Raw genomic sequence first — 22,696 nt, forward strand, 5'->3', positions numbered from 1 at the left:
GCTCCGCCGCCTCCGCAGGCAAGCTCCGCCCCGTCTCCCCGGGACACACACCTTCGGACCATAAGACACACCCTCGTTTTCCCCCCACTTTTGGGGGGGCAAAAGTGCGTCTTATGGTCCGAAAAATACGGTAAATCTCTTTTCTGATGAGTTGCAAAATAGCTTTTACTTTTGTCACAGTTGCATCACATTGAAGCAGGTCATCAAGTCCGACCCACTGCCACAGGCGGGAAAGAATGCTGGGGTCAAACGACCCTGGCTAGGTGATTGTCTAGTCTCCTTTTGAAGATCCCCAGGATAGGGGCGAGCACCACTTTTCTAGGAAGTTTGTTCCAGCTCCTAGCCGCCCTGACTGTGAAAAGTGCCTCCTGATGTCTAGCCTGAACTTACTCTGAGTCAGCTTATGGCCATTATTCCTTGTTGCTCCCAGGAGTGCTTGGGGGAACAGGGTTGTTGCCTGCTGGTCCCCCTTGGCAAGTCTGTAGATGGCCACCAGATCCTCCCTCAGCCTTCTCTTGTGGAGGCTGAACAGGTTCAAGTCCCTTAGCCTCTCCTCATAGGGCCTGTCCTGCTGCCCCCGATCATGCGAGTGGCCCTCCTGTAGACCCTCTCCATGTTGTCCACATCCCTCCTGAAGTGCAGCACCAAGAACTGAATGCAGTACTCCAACTGCGGCCTGACCAGTGTTGCATAGAGGGGGAGGATCAGCTCCTTGGACCTGCTTGAGATGCATCTGTGGATGCATGGCAAAGTACGGTTGGCCTTCCTGACCGCATCCCCACACTGCCGGCACATGTTCATTTTGGCATCAATAGTGATTTCAAGATCCTTTTCTGCCTCTGCACTGACGAGAAGGGAGTTCCCCAGACTGTAGGTATGGTGCTGGTTCTTCCTCCCCCTTTGGCCGAGTATGCATGTGCATGCATTCTGTAAACTGCTGTATTCATTCGGTTCTAAGCCACAACTCTGGAAAAATATTTTTTAATACATTCTGCCTTTCAGAAAATAAGGTGCATGTCTTATTTAGGAGCATATGGTATGCAAGAAAATATGATAATAGGGCAGAGACCTTGAATAGTTCCCTTGTCTTTACTTACGCTCCATCGTTCTCTCATTTAGGAGTGTGAAAATTACATGATTCAGTCAAGAATCCTTAATAGAACAAGTGAAGCCAGTTAGTTATGTCAATTCCACTTCTCTGCTCTTTGAGAAAGTTATGAGTCACAAACAGGAACAGGAATTGTTGTTCCATAGACTCTGAAGGTGACATTTTTAGAAAATTAAGGTTGGATGGGACCTCAGGAGGTCATCTAGTCCACAACCCCCTGCTCAAAGCAGGACCATCCCTAACTATATCATCCCAGCCAAGGCTTTGTCTAGCCAGGTCTTAAAAACCTCCATGGATGGAGATTTCACAACCTCTCTGGGTAGCCTGTTCCAGTGCTTCCAGTGGCTGTCTATAAACTCACCCGGGGCGGGGAGGGGGACCAGCGGAAAATAGGTGAGGCTCTGTTCCCCTGGGCACCACCTGGGATAACAACGAGTAACGGCCACAAATTGATTGAGAGTTGGTTCAGGCTTGATATCTGAAGGCACTACTTTACGGTTAGGGCTGCCAGGCTCTGGAATGGACTCCCAAAGGAGGTGATGCTCTCCCCTACCTTGGCAGTCTTCAAGAGGAGGTTGGATAGATATCTGGTTGGGATATTATGATACCAGCACTCATTCCTGCCCAGGGCAGGGGGTCAGACTTGATGATCTGTTCAGGTCCCTTCAAACCCTAGAAACTATGAAACAATGATACTCTCAGTACTAGCTGTAGGTCGTCTGTAGAGTTAGGAAAACAACACCCCACTAGTTTACTCTCCATTCATGTTTTCAGAATTAACTTTGCATACATCAGGGCCAAAAATCTCCCATTTTATCAACTGAAATGTCATGCAGGCCATACAAATATAACAAGAGGGCAGAAGCTAGTCCGCAAACTGAAATCTGAAAAAATCTTACTTCACAGGTTAGGACTTGCACCTGAAATAGCAGCTGGAAAACAGCAGCCAGTAAAGATCAGAGTAGGTCCACCATTACCTCTGACTTAGTCCACTGTTGCAGTCTAAGTACCAGAGCCAAGGAATCCTAAATAGAGTGCACTATAAAGCCAATGAAATGACCACAGCAGATCTTGCTTTATTTTAAAACCAGAAAGAAAGAAAGCTTTCTGGACTCACCTCACAGGCTGACAACAAGCCACTTCTTTTACCAAAATTCTAGACAGCCTATCCCATTATCCTACACTACTTTCAAATCCTAAGATCTTTGTCCCAGGCTTATTTCACAGCTCTACTGACTTGTCAGTTTCATACATTGTTTTCCAAGTGCATGCATGTGATAACAGTCCCCTTGGCCTCCACATCAGGGACTTACACCTCTAGAGCTAAAAGCATGAGCTGCCACAGTTCGAGCTAAAGAGCCAGGATTTGAACTCTGGGCTGGCACAGACAGCATCCTATAGTAAAACATACAGCCCTAGTTTACACGTACACTCAATTCACTGAACAAAAGGCAGGAAAGCTTTTTCCATAATTACTACCCTATATTACCGAAGAGCACACTGACAGGGACATCAGTTAAGCAAATGTCTAATACACACATTGTTAAATGTCCCAAAGGGCAGTTAGAACTCTACTGGGATGCACCTAGGAAGTGAGCACATTCAATATGCTCACTTGGAGTACTGCTTCCAGTTCTGGGCACCGCACTTCAAGAGGGATATGGACAGCATCGAGAGGGTCCAGAGGAGGGCCACTCGCATGATCGGGGGCAGCAGGGCAGGGCCTATGAGGAGAGGCTATGGGACCTGAACCTGTTCAGCCTCCAAAAGAGAAGGCTGAGGGGGGATCTAGTGGCATGTTATAAACCAGTCGGGGAGATCAGCAGGCATTGGGGAAGTCACTATTCCCCCGTGCACTGCCACGTATGACCAGGAATAACGGTCAGAAGCTGGCAGAGGGCAGGTTTAGGCTAGATATCAGGAAGCGCTACTTCACGGTCAGGGTGGCTAGGATCTGGAACCAACTTCCAAGCGAAGTGGTGCTGGCTCCTACCCTACGGGTTTTTAAGAGGAGGTTGGATGAACATCTTGCTGGGGTCGTCTGACCCCAGTATTATTTCCTGCCATGGCAGGGGGTCGGACTAGATGATCTGCTCAGGTCCCTTCCAACCCTAGAAACTATGAATATCCCAGGCCCTCCCCGAAAACACCAGGCCACCAGTAGAATAATTCCAACATCTACAAAGACTGACAGTAGCACTGCAACTACACTCATGCTTTCTAAATGGGGATTCAGAAAAAAGTAGCCTCTAATGTAAGCAATACAATGCTAGGCATTCTTTATAGATATCTTACCTTTATTTACGCTTGTCTTCCACAGTAAAACAACAGAAAACACTTAAAAGAGTGTGCTAGAAGGCTGATGGACTAGATATCCAAATAAGCCATTTTAATTTCTAATTTTTATTACTACAAAACTTTAATAACACAAAATAAGACCTTTTCAGACAATATAGTTTATAAATAGATCTTTCTTAATTTATTTTTCTTATGATTTTTGATTTTTCCTTTTCAAATGGCTTTACCACTATTCTTGTTGGATAATTGTAGTTTAAGACTGAAAGCATCTCAGACAGTAGTGTTTCATTAGTCAGAAATGTTCAAATGCCCCGTTTTATTTGGAATGTTTTGTTTTAAATGCAAGCTTCAGAACAGAGAGAAAAAGCATTAACCTTCTCTATTCTTATACCCATTTTAAGAATAACTTAGTGAAGTTTATGTTTGTTTTCTTTGTAAATTTGCTACCTTGTAACTTTTTTTTAATTACCAGGGGTCATGTCCAAATATACATTTTCAACCAAAAGAGAATTTATTTAATGAGCTATAAGTAAATGAAACTAGAGATTTACAGCAGAAGTGTTACTGCAACTATTTTCACAGTACCACATTATAAGGAAATAACATATAGATCCCACAGATTTACTACACTGGCAAACTTGCACAGGATGCTCTGCATGTTTTCACTGTTTCCTGAAAAACCTTAACTTCAGAATGTAACCTGGATATTTGATTTCACATATTTGATACCCCCATTTTCTGTCAATTTTAAGAAAGAAAAAAAAATCACACACAATATCTGAATCGCTCTAATTGTTACCATTTTACAAATCACAATTCAATCCCAGCAGAACACTGCCATCAAGCCTGTCTTTTTGCCTCCTCCATGCCATTTCAAACACCCACCTCTGTTTACAGGAGCATAAAAACAGCTACAGCACATTAGTAGGGAGCTGTGGGTGTGCAACTATAGGAGTGCCCAGCCTGATCCCTCTACAAGCAAGATAAGGAGATAAAGGACCCACCATGAAGCCTTGTAAAGCCAATTCCTCTATCAGTCGAATGAACAAAACTGTAAAGCCCTCAATTTTCTCAAACGGAGACCCTGCCATGCTGTGGGAGCCACAGCCAAGGCCCACCTTTACAGCCCATCGGTGTTCTTGCAGTGCTCTTTATATTACAGCCTGCAATATCTCCCATTTTAACTTCATTCCACAAGATTGAACGTAAGATCACGCAGTTACACAGGCTAGTTATTTTTACCCTCATCTCTCCCCTCCCTGCCTACTGTTTGTCAAACTCACTTGTTTTAAATTAGATAAGCTGTTCAGTGCAAGCTCCACAATTTCCAGTGAACAAATGAGCAAGCCCTTGACTTGATTAAAACTTACGGGTACAACTGGAATCTAAATAACGATTAGCCTTATATTCTGTGAGGAAAACCAAATAAAAGAGTTGGTGCAACTGATTAGTGAAATTCAATTTGCACTCTCCAAGTGCCCAAAATAAATATTTCTTTGAATTTTGGTTTTGGTTATGTAAGGGGGTACACTTTTAAACATTTTTTTAACAACTTAACATAAATAAAAAAAATGGAAATATATCATTCCACCCTAATTATTGTACGGTTGATAATATGCTGAATAATATTTTCGCAACACATTCAAAATAGAATGAAACCTAATTACATTTACAAATAAAAGAACTAAAACACTTGTTTGGAAGAAGTTTACATATTCCCCTAACTGCAACACTGTCTTACAAGCTGTAGATAATGAGATAGGAAAAATGTACATGGAAAAAACAAAGAATAAAAAGTTATCTGAATTTCTTAGCACCTGCAGAAGTTTCTCAAAAGTTCTTGTTAACTGTATTATTTTCCATTTTCTTTAGTTTATGTAGCTTTTTAAAATATTTTTACATTTCACTGTTAACTTATGGAAGTCTAATTCATCTTTTTATTTCAGAAATAGAAATTGTTATGCTGATACATAAGGAATCTAGCACATTATAACTCTGGTTTTGGGGGGGGAGGGGTTCTATTGTCTTTATAGAGCTGGGCTTGAATAAACCCACTTGCTTACTAACCAGTGGCAAACAGGTAATCATCTTTTGAGAGAACAATAGAACAAGCCATTGTTTCTGCAGCATTTAAGTTTTTACTTTTTCAAATGCTTAGATTCCTGCTCTCAGATTGCAAAGATAACCTTTCAGATGTCAACCAATACAAAGTTGGAGACCGTCCAGCGGAGGACAACAAAAGTAGTTAGGGGGCTGGGACACATGACTTCTGAGGAAAGACTAAAGGAGCTGGGCTTATTTAGTCAGTACGCTCCCCCCATCCCCCAATGCAACGACTCACCAAAACTCCCTATGTGGGATGGGGCCCCAGGTAGGCAGAGAACAGTGTTTGGGAGCAGGATGGGCAGGATCATGGGCGGTGACAGTATGGGGGCCAGAGCAGAGCCATGATCCACTCCTGCATGTCCCTGCCTGCAGAACCCAGGGCTCTGCCCCAACCCCATCCCCACACTATCACTACCTCATGATTCCAGGTCTACATGGAGACAGGCCAGGAGCTGCACGGGCAGGGCGTGCAGCCAGACAAACAAGATGGGGCCACAGCTGGGCACGGAGCTGTGTCCAGGGCTGGGATCTTGGGGCAGTGACAGCACGAAGGCAGGGCAGAGCAACAATACACTCCCCGCACATCCCTGCCTGCAGAACCTGCGCCCACTGCAATGGCGTTGTAGGCGATGGATAGCAACTGTTCCAAGCTGCGGCCCCAACCCAGCCACCCAGCTGAATGCCCTGCCCATGTGGGTCCTGCCCCCAATGAAGGGTCTAGCGCGGACAGACTGGGGTGCACAGGCAATGGGGCCAGATCTGGTGGCTGCAGCAGCTGGAAAGAGCCACCGCCACCAGGGCTGCTGGGAAATGGGAGTCCAGCCACCCTTCCACCACGCTGCAGCACTCCCAGGAGCAGTGGGACCAGCTGAATACACCATGGCCCAGGCTGTCCCCCACACATAGCATGAGAGGAGCCAAGGGACCCACTGAGGCTAGACAAAATCCCTCAGTGGGCCACAACCAGCTCACAGGCCATATTGTACCCACCCCTGAGCTAAACTGTTCTCAGTAGTGACATATGATAGAACAAGAAGCAATAATCTCAAGCTGCAGCAAGTGAAGCTTAACTAAAATATTAGGAAAAACTCAACTCACTATGGGGATTATTTCAAAGTTTCTAGGGTTGAACAGAACATCAAGAACGAGTGCTGGTATCATAATATCCCAATCAGATATCTATCCAACCTCCACTTGAAGATCCCCAAGGTAAGGGAGAGCACCACCTCCTTTGGGAGCCTATTCCAGAGCCTGGCAGCCCTAACCATAAAGTAATGCCTTCTGATATCAAGCCTGAACCAACTCTCAATCAATTTGTGGCCGTTACTCGTTGTTATCCCAGGTGGTGCCCAGGGGAACAGAGCCTCACCTATTTTCCGCTGGTCCCCCTCCCCGCCCCGGGTGAGTTTATAGACAGCCACTGGAAGCACTGGAACAGGCTACCCAGAGAGGTTGTGAAATCTCCATCCATGGAGGTTTTTAAGACCTGGCTAGACAAAGCCTTGGCTGGGATGATATAGTTAGGGATGGTCCTGCTTTGAGCAGGGGGTTGTAGACTAGATGACCTCCTGAGGTCCCATCCAACCTTAATTTTCTAAAAATGTCACCTTCAGAGTCTATGGAACAATTCCTGTTCCTGTTTGTGACTCATAACTTTCTCAAAGAGCAGAGAAGTGGAATTGACATAACTAACTGGCTTCACTTGTTCTATTAAGGATTCTTGACTGAATCATGTAATTTTCACACTCCTAAATGAGAGAACTATGGAGCATAAGTAAAGACAAGGGAACTATTCAAGGGGGGCAATAATTGCTGGGAGGAGTAGGAGGAACCAGAGGAAAGACTTAGCATTGTTTTCCACATCAGAAAACTAATTCGATAGCACTCATTCAGGCTTTATGCCCAAGTGACAAAGCTGTCTTGCCAGGCTAGGCTAGAAATCAAAAAAGATTATACAATTTAAAAAGCATCCTTGCAGAAGGATGAGGTGGATATGTCGCTAAGTGTTGTACAGAATGGTAGTGACTTCCAATAGCAGACAAAGAAACTCTTAAGAAAGAGCCTATATAGGGAGCTAATACTACTAGGGTCCCTCAGGCAGTAGATGGCTAAACACCTATCAAATTAGACATACATGTAGCAGGTGTTATTTGTTTTAAATCAGATTCTCTGTTAAATACTTTTAATCAAATAAATCATACTTTGCTTTAAGAAAGCTTAGTGTTCACAGCTTCTCACTGTTACAGCCTTAGAACTGAAGGGTCCTTATCAAAAACAGATCTCCCAGATGACTACACTTTAGATCCAGTCTGAGAGTAGGAGAATTCTATAATTCTATCTCAAGCAAGTTCACAGCTAGAGATCCAAAAGTTAGTGGGCTGGGATATTTAACAGACCGGGAGTCTTGAGGCACAGTTAGTCACATGTGACATAAATAATACAAGTACTTACATACAGAGACCACAAGAAAGCCCCCATGGCACATATATGGTAGCAGTAACTGAAAGATACAATTCCAAACACTGCAAACCACGCTGCACATGTCTGTGTGTCTTTGCTGTCCAAGCAGCAATTCAGAAAGATAGATCTTGCAAAATGGGCAGCAGCTGGTTGTTCCATCAGTAGCTCAGAAAAAAAGAAAATGTAGAAATAGGCAACAAATTATGACTTATCATTTTACAGTGATTGATTCAAAACCACAATGAATAGTGTGTTCTTAATTAAAGGTTACTATGAGACTAAAACATTCAGTCACAGTGACATTCAGAAAAAAGACAAGTCACTAAAAAGGTAGAACGGAAGAATCTTGTGGGAGGAAAAAAATATAAAGCCCTGAAAAAAATTACATCAACATGATGTGACTGTTTAAGCTGGCAGCATCAACAAAACTGCTCTTCAGGAATAGTACCTGGTATTTCCACAAACTGCATATTCGTGCAAAAGTGTAAAAGGACAAAAACAATTTGTCATTTCTTTCATATTATTTACTTTCCAGAATTACAAGGCTGAACCAACTACAGCAACATATTAATAACCTGATGTTTTGTGTATCAGATATTGTAGGTGGAAACTGTAGGGGAAAAATCAATTTTCAATAGGAGTGCAGTGCAAGCTGCCTGGATGCTGCTGTGGTAGTGACAAGTAAGAACAAGGGACTGGGTCTTCATATAGAAAACGTATGACCAAGAAAATGCCTGAAATATTTTGCATTTAAAAAAGATGGTAAGTCATTAGAAGGCATCTAATGAATTATCAGTATTTTTGCATTTGTCTGCCAAGACACAGATCTGGTTGCCCAGAAGCCCAGGACAAGACAAGAGCAGTATGGGCAACTCAAGTCAATTTTCCTACTTTCTAAACAACCACAAGAAGAATGGGTAACATCAAACACAACAATACAACAATACGAAGTTCAGTAAAAGGGGAGAGCAACTGAGGACCGACTCAGCTGGACCTTGGTACAACAATAAAGGAGGCATGTCAGTCAGAAAAGGACATAGAGGGAAGGGCTAATTAATGCAAAAGAGCTGAGTTACTGAGTTAAGTGCAAAGTGGAAAAGGTAACGTCTTAGAAAACAGGCAGTATCAGGGAAGACACTGCTTCTAGGCAAACATGAAATAGAGCCTCTGCTTGAACATAATGTCCACTAGCACTCCAATCACAGGTCTGTGGTGACTAGAACAAGAAATTAGGTCTGGGCATTTCAACTACAGAGTAATCACCAGTTTATTTTTGCCACAAAGACAAGGAATTTCTCATCCAAGCCAAAATAGCCTTTATATTGTATATTATAATCCTTATTTCATGACATCTTTGAGCTTTAACATACCTTAAATTAAAACTCATTTTATATAGGTTTATTTTATTTTTTTTAAAAAGATCTTAACAAAAATAAAAATATAAAAATTTATTATTTATATGCCCCAGGCCTTTAAGAAAAAAAAAACAAAAACCCCGGGTTCACCAGCTCCTGCAGCAGCCTCAGGGCTTCGGAGGGCTCAGGACAGAGCCCCCTCTCCCCCCCATGCAGTGTGGGGCAGCAGGAATCACCACCTGCCAAGCAGCAATCAGTTAGTGCGGGCTTTTTTTGTTTTGTTTTTTTCCAAACAGCCGGGAGCTGGGCTAGACAGGGCATCCATTGAGAGTGGGTTGGGGATGGGACCTGTGTGATTCAGAGATTCAGCCTAATCAGCAGCAGCCAAACTGTGGAATCAATTTGGGACAGTGATTTGAATGACCGAATCAAATCACTGTCCCTCAAATCAGCCAAATCTGAATCCGAAGTGAATACTAGCCATTTCGCACAGGCCTACTTAACAACAGTATATGGAGATAAGAAATAACAGATCTGATTACCCACCCAAAAACCCTCTGGTCTCTCTGTACACAGTCAAGCCTTTATGTCTCTCTAAATGTGCAAAGTTTCAAGAAGTTAAATGAATAAAGGATATCAAATAAGAATGCACTTTTTGTAGAAAACTGATTAAATTGAGGCTTCCTGACCGAAATCTGAGGCTTCCTGGTTTAAATCGTGCTTTAAATCATGATTTAAACTGATATGATTTAAATCAAATCCACCCTGGGCAAAACCAAATATTTTTTTCTGAAACCAATGCTAAGGAAACAGCAGAGATGCTCTGGCTGAAAACTGCCAAGAAAATTCAGCTTCAGGGAGACAACGGATATATAATTTTAGCCTATAAGCAACTGAGAGTTTGGTTAGTGCCGGGTAACTTTAATAACAGGTGGCATTGCAGCCCCACACCCATAACGCATTTGAAGAGTGCCTACACACATCAAAAGAGGAGTATATCAAATTAACCTCTTTCTTGGAGAAAATAAGGAAGCTTAAATAAAAAGCTTCAGTTCAAATCAAACAGAGCAAGCATAAAGCACAATGCATGTATGATAATTATGTAAGGAACTTTTATGTAAATACACGTCTCAATATTTTCAGTATCCCTGGAAAGGTAATGGTCCATGGGTTTCATATTAGAAAGATTAAATATTATATAAAAATCAAGAAAAGCATTTTGATAAAGGCAATCTAGGTACTTATATGGATCTCCTAACTATTACCCCAACAGCAATCCTCTTCTAAGTTAGTATGTGAGAAGCAGATACTCTTTTTCATTGATTATAAATACATTCCTATTACTAGACAGCCCCATAAAAAGATCTTATAAACCCATTACATGTTTAAAGAAAAACTTCTTGAAACTGAAATCAAATAGGGGGAAATGGCCTTGATTTTGGCCAAAGATCTGAGATATTAGGGGAAAAATGGACTTAGGTTTATTGAGATCAAGAATCAAAAAACTGGTCTGGAACTTAAAATGACCCTGAATATTCTACAGCTATGGAATTTGTTGCAGAATTCATACTTTGCTGAAGATGTGTCTTAGAATAGCAATTCATTCAAAAACTGTACCCCTTGAGGTCCCACAAACGGCTAAGTCCCCAACCTTTTGTTGATGGGGTGGGGAGGGAAGAACCCAAGAAAAGATTACCACATTCTAAACTGATACAGTATTTATTTTTGAAGCTCCCTGACAATCAGAAATAATAGCTTACAGAGAGAGAATCAAGAAATTCATCTCTATGAAATGTAAATTCTGAAGCAGACAAACACATATTTCAAAGTTAGCCTTATTCATTAGTTTACTATAAGCATTATCTGAAACATGCAGTTAGCAGGCCAATCCTAATCCCTGACAGCCCCTTATGCTTTTCCAAGTACCAAAGCCACCAACCATCCTTTACCAAAATGCCGAACTTTCCAACTTCCCCTTCCAAATTCTACAATTATATGTTGTCAATGCAAAAACCTAGGCCCCATTATGGATTTAAAATACCATGTATATTATGGTTCATTTTACAGAAAGTAAAATAATTAAGACCCTATTTGTACAATACAACTGAAATGTCAACAAGATGTTTAGAAGGCCAAATAATCTAGGTATCTTGCTGCAGCAGGTAGATCCAGTATGCTATGAAATACACAGATTCTTCAATTCAGACAATATATTAAGAAAGTGTGGACAATTCAAACAGCATACAGGTTCAGGCAAGACATAATGCAGCACAACACAAGGTGTATCAACCACATTTACCTTACTCTTCTCAAAACAGATTATTCCTATTTTAACATGTTTAAATTTAGATTTTCAATTTTTATACTACAAGATCTTCTGGACAAACGTTTATTATGTTTGTACAAGGACCAACACAAAAGACACTCAACAAGGTTAAAGCATCTAGTATTTCATTTTAAACCAATTAAGTCCAAAAAGATAAAAGCAGCCTCAAGCTCTTTCTGAAGCTTTTATTGAAACAACTGTGAATTAGCTCTGAGGTATGCATCAAGTACAATGTGTTGCTAGTCAAGCCAAAGCAGTGAAAGCAATAATCCAAAATCATAATTTGGCTATAACCTATTTGGAACATACCAAAGCAACTAAATTCAGAGAACACTGTAGCCCAAGGTAGGGGCATTCTTCAGGAAGTCATGGCAGGCAATTTTATAAGCACAACATATTCCATGATGGATTTAAAGTTACCATAACAGATGAAGTCTCTCTCATTTTTCAAGGATAGAACCTCATCTCAGGCTTTTCAGAAACTAGAATTCAAAAGCAAGCTGGAATTCTCAGCAGTAAAAGGCAATACTATCCCTTTTTATTTGAGGGGAAAATATTCATTTACCTACAGTAGTTCTTTGAGATGTTTGAGATGTAGTATGTATGGAGCTCACACAAAATACTTTTCTTTCTTCCCTTTTTTATTTTTATTTTTTTTTACATAGCACCATTTAAGAGGCATACTGTGCAAGATGCAGGGTGTCCCATGCTCTGGCATCCTTTCATCTACAGGAGACGGTAGATATTGCAGCCTGACGTAGATGGCTTGCAGTGTCTCATGTGACTAAGTAGTCCAATCTGAGATTTGTATGATCTGTGGCAGGGGTTACAAATGTATATGTTATGGTTGGGTGGTTCAGGAGCTGCTTGCTTCCTATAGACTCTTTTCTCTTTAAGCTGCTGGAGCCAATTTCTGCCATGGACTCTGATGCCCTGATAGAGACAATGACACCACTTGTTACGATTGTTTGCTAGATTTCCCATTGGTCAGGATCGATTCCAAATGCCTTCATATCTCACTTGCATGTGTCTTCATAGTGAAGCTTGAGGCATTCTATTGTTCTTGTTCCCTCTGATAGTTCCCCATATAGCCGAACTTTCCAACTTCCTTGAGTATGCATCCATCTTCCAACCTGCTCAGATGGCCTAGCCAATGCAGCCATCTGTGTGTGAGTAGGGTCATCACACTTGGCAAATTTGTCCTTTGAAGAACCTCTGCCTTGGTAATTTTATCTTGCCATTTGTTGTTGACTGTGGCATAAAAAATGCAGGTGGAAGCTGCACTCTCTTGATGTGCGTAAGTCGCCCATATTCCCTCCCCATACATGAGAGTGTGTATACAAGCCTTGTACACTAGCATTTTGGTCTTGATGGTAAGCATTGAGTGGTTCTATGCTCTGTGGGGAGTGCCATGGACTGGACAACATGGCCCTGCATGCTGGATTGGGCATACAAAGCAGAAAAGGGTCTGATCCCTACACATGGGGGAAAAACAGGGTTCTGGGGCCTGGGGTAGGTGGGTGAGGTTGGCATGAGGCCTGACCTGGGTGTGCAGGGCCAGGCAGAGGCAGCATGGGCCCCAGCCTACCCTGCGGGCCAGCCGTTCGCTACAAGATTGACTACCACTGACATAAAGGATAGAGTTGCTATGATATTTTCTTTATTCCCTCACTACTCAAAAGTTCTGGAGAGCTTTAAAAAGTAAGATGGGTTTATGGGATCCATACTGACTATACCTCCGCACCTTCAAAACCATTCAGACCAGTCTGATAGCCTGATTCCTCCAGAGTGCCAAACCCTTGAAATGTGTGGTCCAATGAGCTCCCCAGCCTTTCCCTAAGACAACTATGATCAATCTCTTTGTTGCGAGGGTACTGAAAAGAACTCCTCTTCCCATATATTTGTTGAGTTTCACCATTAAATCTTCTTTGCTGGGTCACTGAAATTTTATCTATTTGATGTCTTGGCAGAGTCTAGACCAGAGGTGGGCAATTATTTCAGCGGGGGGCCGCTTAATGACTTTTGGTGAGCTGTCAAGCGCCACAAGGATAGCCCTGCCACCCCTTGAAAGGTACCTTGCCCTCTGGTTGCCATCTTGGGTCCGAAGTTCCTACCCCTGACCTTTGCAACCAAAAATCCCTCCCCTTCTCCCCCAAAATACTCCCTAAGGGGTGGTGGGAGGGGGCCATGCTGAAACCAGAAAAAGCTAATCATATACTAAAAATCCAACATTATAACTTCTTATTTTAATTGTCCTGATTTGTGCGTTTGCATAGTGTATATATAGTCAATGCATAATACCTCAAAATAAAGTCTTAATCTTGTATATTTGTGTGTGGGGAATATATGCAGGAGTGTGTGGGGTGTGGTTGGGGGGGGGGAAGAGTTATAGGGTTTATGATGGGGTGTGGGGGATTGTTGGTGTGGCCATGGTGGGTGCTGTGCGTGTGGGCCCCCTACAAGCTACAAGCCCACACTGTCAGAAGGAGCACCAGGCTCCCAGGGCCTACAGCAGGCGGAGCTTCCCCACAGTGGCTCTCGTTGAGTCCTGGGAGCTGAATGGAGCAGCATGGAGCCAGCTGTCCCAGCCCAATGGCACACAGCTCCCAGCTGAGGTGCCAGAGCCCCACATGGTTGCACAGAGTCAGCCCAGCCCTAAGGCTCACCACTCCCTGCTAGACTGCCAGGTTCTGTAGGAAGCCACATGGCTTCAAGTCGGGCCAGCTCCATGCCACCACATGGGACTCCCAGCACACCAGCAACACATGGTGGCACAGTGCGCCTGGGCCAAAGGCAAACAGATCCAACCTGCAGTGCCAGAAGCCCCATGTGCTGGCATGGAGGCAGCCTGACCCGACCTGGCACAAAGGTACGTGGTTCCAGCTCCAGTGCTGGGAACCCCAAGTGCTGGCACAGATCCAGCCCAGCCCAATGGCACACAGCTCCCAGCTGGAGTGTCAGGAGCCATGGGAAGTTGCATACCATCAGGCCAGGCTGGCACCATGCCTCTATATGGGGCACTCAGCATTCCAGCGGAGAGCCACATGTGGAGGCACAGACCAGCCCAGCACATAGTTCCCGGATGGAATGCCAGGAGCAGCACAAAGCCTGGCTGGTCCAGTCACACATGGCTCCCCACTGCTCTCGGCTGGCATGCAGGGAGTCCCATGGAAGTGAAAGCACAGAGCTGTCCCAGCCCATCCTGATGACGCATGACCTCTGAAAGCCTGCACCTCCCACTAGCTTCAGAGGGGTAGCTGTGGACTCTTACTAGTCTCTTGGAGGGGCCTTGCAAGTCAGATAGAATGGTCTGGCAGGCCGAATACGGCCCATGGGCCCAGAATTGGAAGAAACATAGGTGAAGTCTCACAAGTGGCACCATATACGGGCATACTGACATAAAACCCAGCACTGCCAGATAAAACTGTACTGCATCTAGTTTTGGGCTCCACAATTCAAAAAGGATGTGGAGAAGCTTGAGAGAGTCCAGAGAAGAGCCACACACATGATCAGAGGTCAGGAAAACAGACCTTATGACGACAGCCTGAGAGCCATGGGGCTCTTTAGCCTGGAAAAGCGCAGGCTCAGGGGTGATCTGATGGCCACCTATAAGTTTCTCAGGGGTGACCATCAGTATCTGGGGGAATGTTTATTCACCACAGCGCCCCAAGGGATGACGAGGTCAAATGGTTATAAACTACTGCAAGACCATTTCAGGCTGGACATAAGGAAGACTCTTAACTGTCTGAGCCCTCAAGTTCTGGAACAGCTTGCCATCGGAGGTGGGTCAAGCACCTACACTGAACACCTTCAAGAGCAAACTGGTGCTTATCTTGCTGGGATCCTATGACCCCAGCTGACTTCCTGTCCTCTGGGCGGGCGGCTGGACTCAATGATTTTCCAAGGTCCCTTCCAGCCCTAATGTCTATGAAATCCATGAAATCCACAAGGTAAGTCTGGTTAATGTCTGTTAAAAGGAAGAATGCCTGTAGTGACTGGAACCTTTGACTCCAGATCAGAAGAGGTACATGTGCCTAATCACAGCTGCTTTATGTTCCATCACCTGAAAAATGAAAGGAACACAGCTCAGACTACAAAATAGGGACAAAATATACTTAAAGCTCTTTGCTGCATCTTGATATCTCCCTCTAAATACCAGATGTTAATTCCCTGCCTCTTATGGGGAACAGCACAACCTCAAGGCAATTTGTAAATACTCTTGGTGCTGGGTAGGACTTTACACTGACAGTGTTGAGCTCCCACTGTGAATTTCACATACATTCTATGTGGCAGGAAAAGGACAACAGTGCAAACAAACGTCTTGCAAATGGTAAACTATGAACCAGCCTTCAGTCTAAAGAGACAGGATAAACAAAAAAAAGTCTTATCATCCTAAATCTGATGGCAGAATATATACGTGGTTAGTCAAGGATTCCATCATGTAACACTTTTGACAATAAGGGTGATTTCCTGATGTAGAAGAAAGACTTGTATTTGGCGAATAAAGTTGGATAATTTGTCACATACAGTTGCATTGAGATGGGTAAGACAATCATTGAAAAAAATCTAACAGGTACGTTTCTTGTTAATTTTGGTGTTTTCTTCACTATTGCCATTACCAATGATCCTGGCCTTGAATAGGCCTAAGTAGACTCAAAGATGTTTTCAAGGGTCCTGATATCACTCCTCTTCCTGCCAAACGTAGCCTGGGTAAAAAGAAGACAACTAGATCCCCTTGACCACTTTCACTATCCCTTAATTTATAGAACTGTGCTTTCAGAATGTCAAAATGTTTGTGTCGTTTCTCTTCTATAACAAGTGTTTCAATATTCAGGCTCTCTACTAGATGAACTAGACGCCTGGCTGCGGGAGCCTGTGGTTTGCCAGTCTGCAGCCACTTCTGCTCCGGCAGCCAAACCTGTTGCAGACCAGCAGTCAACCTGTGGTGGCCCAGCAGCGGGCTGCGGCCAAGGGATTGAGAACCCCTGCTTTAAAGGCATCAATTAGTGCAACTCTCTCATCAGGCAACAAGACTGAGTCATGATTGCTCTATCAGTGCTCCCAGGTGACATCTAACTGTAGTGTTGATGGTCTAGGTAGCGAAGTCATCAGGGAGCCTGATCATCTCCTCTCGTGAATGGAAAATATCTGGTAAAAGATGCTGGAAATGACAGTTCTCACTAGATATAGTACAATCTTGTTGGCATAGTTTTGCAGTAAGTACTGACCATGTTGCAACTGGTCATATCTCAATGTTGTTCCCATCTTTTTTACCTCAGACCTGTAAGCAGCCCTGCAGTCAGTGCTAACAATTTACATACTACTCGTTTGGCAAAAGATTTAAGACTTATTTTTCTGAAGCAATTACTAAAATGTAAGATAACATGACTTTACATGATTGGTTTACAAAACAAATGAAACAACCTCACACTATTTGTGAACCAAAAGTGTTTACAAGAACAGTTAGTGGAGAGCAGCTAGTATGCTGCAAATTCACATTCTAACCTATTGGGTATTAAATTCCCAGTGTAGGCAAACCCTTACCCACCTAATCTTACAGGCCTAATGTCACTTCCCCCATTTCCTTGTAAGCTGTTCCTTCCAGCCCTACCTTTGTATTAGGGCACTAGCACTGGTTCCAACAATGAGGCTGCCAGAGTCAGAAGAGACATTAGGTACCAAAATGGTATCTAGCTTCAGCCCTGAGACTGACTGGTGATGTCAGCAGCTCCCAGGACAATGAGACCAGTATCTCTTCAAGTTTTCTTGTTTACTTTCTGTTGTTATATTCCAGGATGTGATACCAGCACAAACTGAGGATGGCTCTTTGGGTTCCTTGGAAATAGGTGAAACCTCCAGGTCTGAAGCAACAGGCATCAACTGCTTGACTAGGTATGTTTTTAGCCAAACACTTAATAGGGACAAAGCTTTCCTAAAGAGGAAAAAGCATGGCCTGTACCAGAGGTTCCCAACCCTCGGGCCACAGCCCACTTGACTGCCAGTCCACAGGAAGGTTGGCTGCTAGACTGGAAGTCCAGAAGTGACCAGCATACTGTGGACTGGCAGCCAACCCTTTTTTATAAAGCAGTATGCTGGTCCAAAGTCACTTCCAATCCATAGTCTAAAAAAGTTCAGAACCACTGGCCTATACCCATGAACAGGGAAACAAGTCTCATGCAGGTCAGGAAAAGCTTAAACTCTGAAGGTTTATAGTCTTCCATGGTAACAGTTGCAAACACCTTATCCTGCAGCAGACTATGGGGAACTCTTCCTGTTAAAAAGGAGGAAAGAGTTTCAGGGGCCTGGGACATAAGTTTGTAAACTAGAGGCTTAATTGAGGATAAGGAGAGAGTATTATTTCAAGTTACTTCTAAAATGAAATCTGAAGCCTGGAACATGGTGTAGCGTCAACTATGAATGATAAGACAAAACTAATGGGGTGCTGTGGATCAAGCCTGTGGTGGAAGTATGGCCCAGCACAGTTCTCTCTCTCTGTCTCACACACCCCAACAGCCACTGCTAATTTAAAAAAATCGTGGAACTATTTTTCTGACGACTCACAGAAAGAAAAAAAAAGAAACTACCTTTTCATTCAAGCAATATTGACTGAGCCAATGGAAAAAAAGGCTTACTATAAGCAAAAAATAATTAATTCCTTGCTGTCTTCCCAAAGAAAAAAAAACTCCATTTAATTTCAGAGGCCTTGAAAGCCCTCCTGCCATTTTTGATCATTTCATCAGCAAGTAAGGAATCTCTTCACTGGAAGTAACAATCACCCAAGTCAACTGACAGTTACTCAAGTCTATATTTCCTTAACTCAGCTTTGTGTAGCACAGTTTTCAACAAGATGGGGCTCATCTATAATATTAAACTGTGAGGTTATTTAAATGCACTATTTTTTTAGTTTTTCTTCAAACCCCTCCCTCTTCCTTATTAGTTATTTTCTGTATATTTAAGACATTTTACTTACACTCTCCTCTAAGATGTCTAACTGTGAGCAACAAAACATTTTAGTCTGGAGACAGGTCACTAGCTCTTAATATATGTTAAAGCACAACTGTAATTACCAGCTTTTAGTCTTCTAGTCTAGAAAGCAGGTGTCCAAGTAAAATTTCAAACAACCTACACTGTTCAAGGGCATAGTTTTGATACTGAAAAAGACTATGCACATACCCAGACTATGCACTTACACTGAGTCAATATAAACAAAGCTCAATTTCAGGAAAAGCTTTTCACAGTTTCATTAAGACTGGTTACCTTATGCCTTTTGCAGGAATCTTGAAATGGACAGGACCTAGTCAGTTTAGAGCTGCTTTAGAAACCTGAAAACTGAGTGCTGAAACAGACTAGAAAGAACTATGCAGTCAGAGGACAATTAAGTTACAAAACAGACAGCGGGGCTGAGAGATCCTATTGTGCTTAAGTGGCCTAGGCACTTAACTGATGTGCAGGAACTTGAATTTGTTAGGATATAAGCATTAGGCAACAAATTGAGACTGCCACTCTTGTTATTCAGTTAAGGAAATTATGCACTTATCTGATAAGCACCTAAGTGGAGTATACTGTTGATAATGTCTCAAGTCCAAGGTGTAATATCAGAATTACATGTGCAATGGATACTGCTTAACAGGTTGTAGCAGAGATGACAAATGCTGAAAACTGCCTGAGAATTAAAAGGTTTGTTTGTACAACATCATATAATCTAAAATAATTCACAATTCAGCAAGCCATTTGAAACACAATCAGCAGCTGTATGCTATGCTAGAGATTCAGGTTTCTTTGCAACTATGCAGTATAAACTTTGCAAGTATATGCTATACTGATATCTTTAGGAAGTTGGTTACAAGCTGAAATAAAACCATTGTGGAAGCATTTAGATAAGGGTGCCTGAGGATCCTTCCAAGGGTGCCACACAGTTGTAACACTGTTCAGTGTGCAAACATGATTTACAGAATAAACCCAGAGGTTTCAAACAGTAATCCCTACTGTTAAGACATTCTGACCTCTTGTACTCAAAAGCACTGTACTATCATTTCCAATTAAAAAAACAAGTGAAAAGCTAGGAGTTGTAATTTTCCGAGGGGTGCCTTGGATTTATTAAGGGATGCCTCAAGCCTAAAAAAATCAAGAACCACTGATTTAGATACATACTTTTATATCGCAGCATGCTAGGTTCCCCATTAACACCTTGAAAAAGAGAGCACGCACTAGATGGTGAGACTGATTTTCTTTCCAATAAGTCAGTTACTGAACACTTAGTTAATAGTTGACACTGAAAAATATTTTCTAGTATAGTTTCTTAAGTCAAAATTCAGAACATGGGAGATCAAGTTATTGTGTACCAAAAATTCTGTCTTTCCCATAGAGTAACCAGACAAAATTTCATCTGAGCCAGGCAAATGGCAGATAAAGTTTGCAAGCAAGTTCCACACTTGAGTCTCTCTACTATTAATAGAAACCTGGGCAGACTGCAGTGACCAAGGTTACGTCAGGCTAGAAATCAATGCTTCTGTTGCCTAAATCTACAGGAAGGCTGATCTTAACATCAACACATAAGCACATTTTACCTACTTACAAGCTTCAGTACACACAGAATTGAACCAGTTTAACTAAAGATACAAACATACAGTAATTTAGTTAAGTTAGTGAAATTGTATGTCAGGATATGTGAATTTAAACCCCTCTTAACTTTTACTTAGGTGTTCCCCATACACAAAACTGTATCAATTTAACATAAAATCTTTAAGCAGGTACAATTTACATTTGGAGACCAAGCCCCTCACAACATTAACTGAAGACTTAAAGGAACAATTTTATTAACGTGAATAATACTTCCCAAGGGGGAGGGGGGGGGAAGTCAAACAAATATAGCAATAGCTAAATACTCACAACCCTTCTTCTTCCTTCCCATTTATCTGAACTGTATTATTAAATACATAAAATAACTACCCTTTCACATAACACTCATAGCTATTGAGTGAAAAAGCAGAGACTACTTCATGGTTTTGTTTTTTTTAATTGTTCACTCTGGATTTAATTTCATTTTTCTTTATAAAGCCAATTTCCCCCAGAAAAAAGAATTTTTTTAAATAGAAAACTATGACAATAAAAATTATTAAAATGCTGGATGAAATGTCTTCTCATAAACTACTATCTTGAATAGATATGTTCTCAATTCAACATTGCCCCTGCATGATGTCCAAGTCTGTCCATCTTGAACCATAAGCAAGTGACAATAAACTCTTTTAGCCTCCCAGAACCAAGGGGGCAAGCTGGACTAATTTAAATAATTATTTTAATCACTAGGGGGAAAGCTTTGATTTAAAACGTCAATTTTAATCAACTTTCTCTTTTTGTACTTTAGTTATTTCCTAAAGACTAATGCTTGCTTATAGGTTGATATACCCATTAAAGCATGTAGAGTTACAACTCTGTAAAACCTTTGCAGTAGATTTGATACACCTTTCTACCATCTAGGAACATATACTGTAACTATATGCATTTATTGAAGCAGCTACACAATTTAATATTCCACATTTGTAATTGGTTTTAAATGGTGAATATAGTATACTGCTGATGGGCCTGCAACAGGATCAACAACTGTGCCATATTTACAAAGTTGGCCTCAAAAATCAGGTCATCCTCTTTCCCATCCCCCCCCTCAACCAATTCTTTCTTTTTATAAAAAGTGTGCAGTCTGTAATTAAAAGTTTCTGATAGAGGTTTGTGGGTTCAGTGTATATATAATTTTTATTTTAAATATTTGAGCTATTACAAATAATTCAGGCCTTAACATATTTTGTATTACATTCAAACTTCATTTAGGATTATTTTAAAAAATAAACCATTTTAAAATAACAAAATAAAATAAGCCCACTGTATTTTTCTGTAATGTTTAGGAGAGAGCTGGAGTAGACACAGCTCACTTCTGCAGAAAAACAGCAGCACCTCAAATCCCAATGGTAACGTGCCATGATGACCAAGGGAAAAAAAAGAAGGAAGGGACGTTCCCTCCTGAGAAGAGGAAGGAATCTCACTGACAGAAGGGGCTGGGAAACAGGAATTCAGGAGACTGGCTAGAAGAGAAAGAAGAGGAAATACCCTCCCAAACTAGGGGATATGACAGAGTTAGCTGTGGGCAAGAGAAACAAAACATTCAAAGCAGAGAAACTTTTTTCAAAAAATAGGGAAGGCTTCATGAAGAGAGAGCCCTAGAGGAGTGTGAAGAGGGGAGAAACCCAGGACAGAAGGATATTTCAGATCAGAAGGACTGAACATGTGAGGGGAAGAGAAAGGCCTCCTCTTTCAAGGCTCTGGTCTGGCCCCCTGCAAGAGCGCAGGCCCTGGGACTGGGAGCGCCTGGTCTAACACCATCTGATGCCTCTGGGCACTGGGGCGTGCCAGGCGCCATTCTCTGGGTGTCAAACCCAGACACGCGCTCTCCACGGCTGGTTTTCAATTGCGCTGTTCCCCGGGCCACCCGCTCGTGCCTCGGGCCTGCCCCCCGGCGCCCCAGAGCAGAGGGCCGCTCGGCCCCCCGGCTCCCGTGCCCCTCGCGGGTCTGTCCCCGCGCTCCCTCGACCAGAGCCGAGCCCGGCGCCCGCCGCACCGGGGCGCCACCACTGGAGGAAACGCCCCAGCTCCCGAGCGAGGCGCTGGTGCGCGAGGGCCCGCCGCCACCGCCACTTGTTTACTAACTTCCCGCCGGCCCCCCTCGGCCCAGCGCGGAGCCCTCCCGGCCCGGCGCCGCTCACCCGGCCTCGCGCATGACGTTGCTGTCGCCGCAGTCGCAGGCGCCCCCCGCCTGGCTCCGGAACATGTTGTAGTCGTGGCCGCCGTGCTCGCCCTGGTGGAAGCACTCGGCGCACAGGCTCATGCAGGGCGAGATGCCGCACGTCCGGCAGCGGTAGGCCACGAAGTTGGCCGTCCACACGAGGCCGCACAGCGTGGCCGGGTCGTAGGCCCGTACCGCCTGCACGAAGCTATCCCACGGCTCCCCGCCCGCCAGCAGGCAGCGACACCACTCCAGCGCCTCGCCCGCCG

General features: G+C 43.1%; 1 protein-coding gene across 1 annotated transcript in view; it reads right to left on the bottom strand.

Moving 5' to 3' along the window:
- Positions 1–22,691, bottom strand: part of LOC109322488 (E3 ubiquitin-protein ligase UBR3-like) — a gene marked incomplete at its 5' end in the record, with an annotated part of 33,745 nt that extends 11,054 nt beyond the window's left edge. The window contains one exon of the mRNA XM_019553539.1: positions 22,408–22,691. Coding sequence (XP_019409084.1) covers positions 22,408–22,691 — 284 coding nt within the window. The remainder of the gene's footprint in view (positions 1–22,407) is intronic.
- Between the last annotated feature and the right edge of the window lie 5 nt (positions 22,692–22,696).

Source organism: Crocodylus porosus, unplaced genomic scaffold, assembly GCF_001723895.1.
Source record: "Crocodylus porosus isolate Cpor-Errol unplaced genomic scaffold, CroPor_comp1, whole genome shotgun sequence".
Classification (NCBI taxonomy): Eukaryota; Metazoa; Chordata; order Crocodylia; family Crocodylidae; genus Crocodylus; species Crocodylus porosus.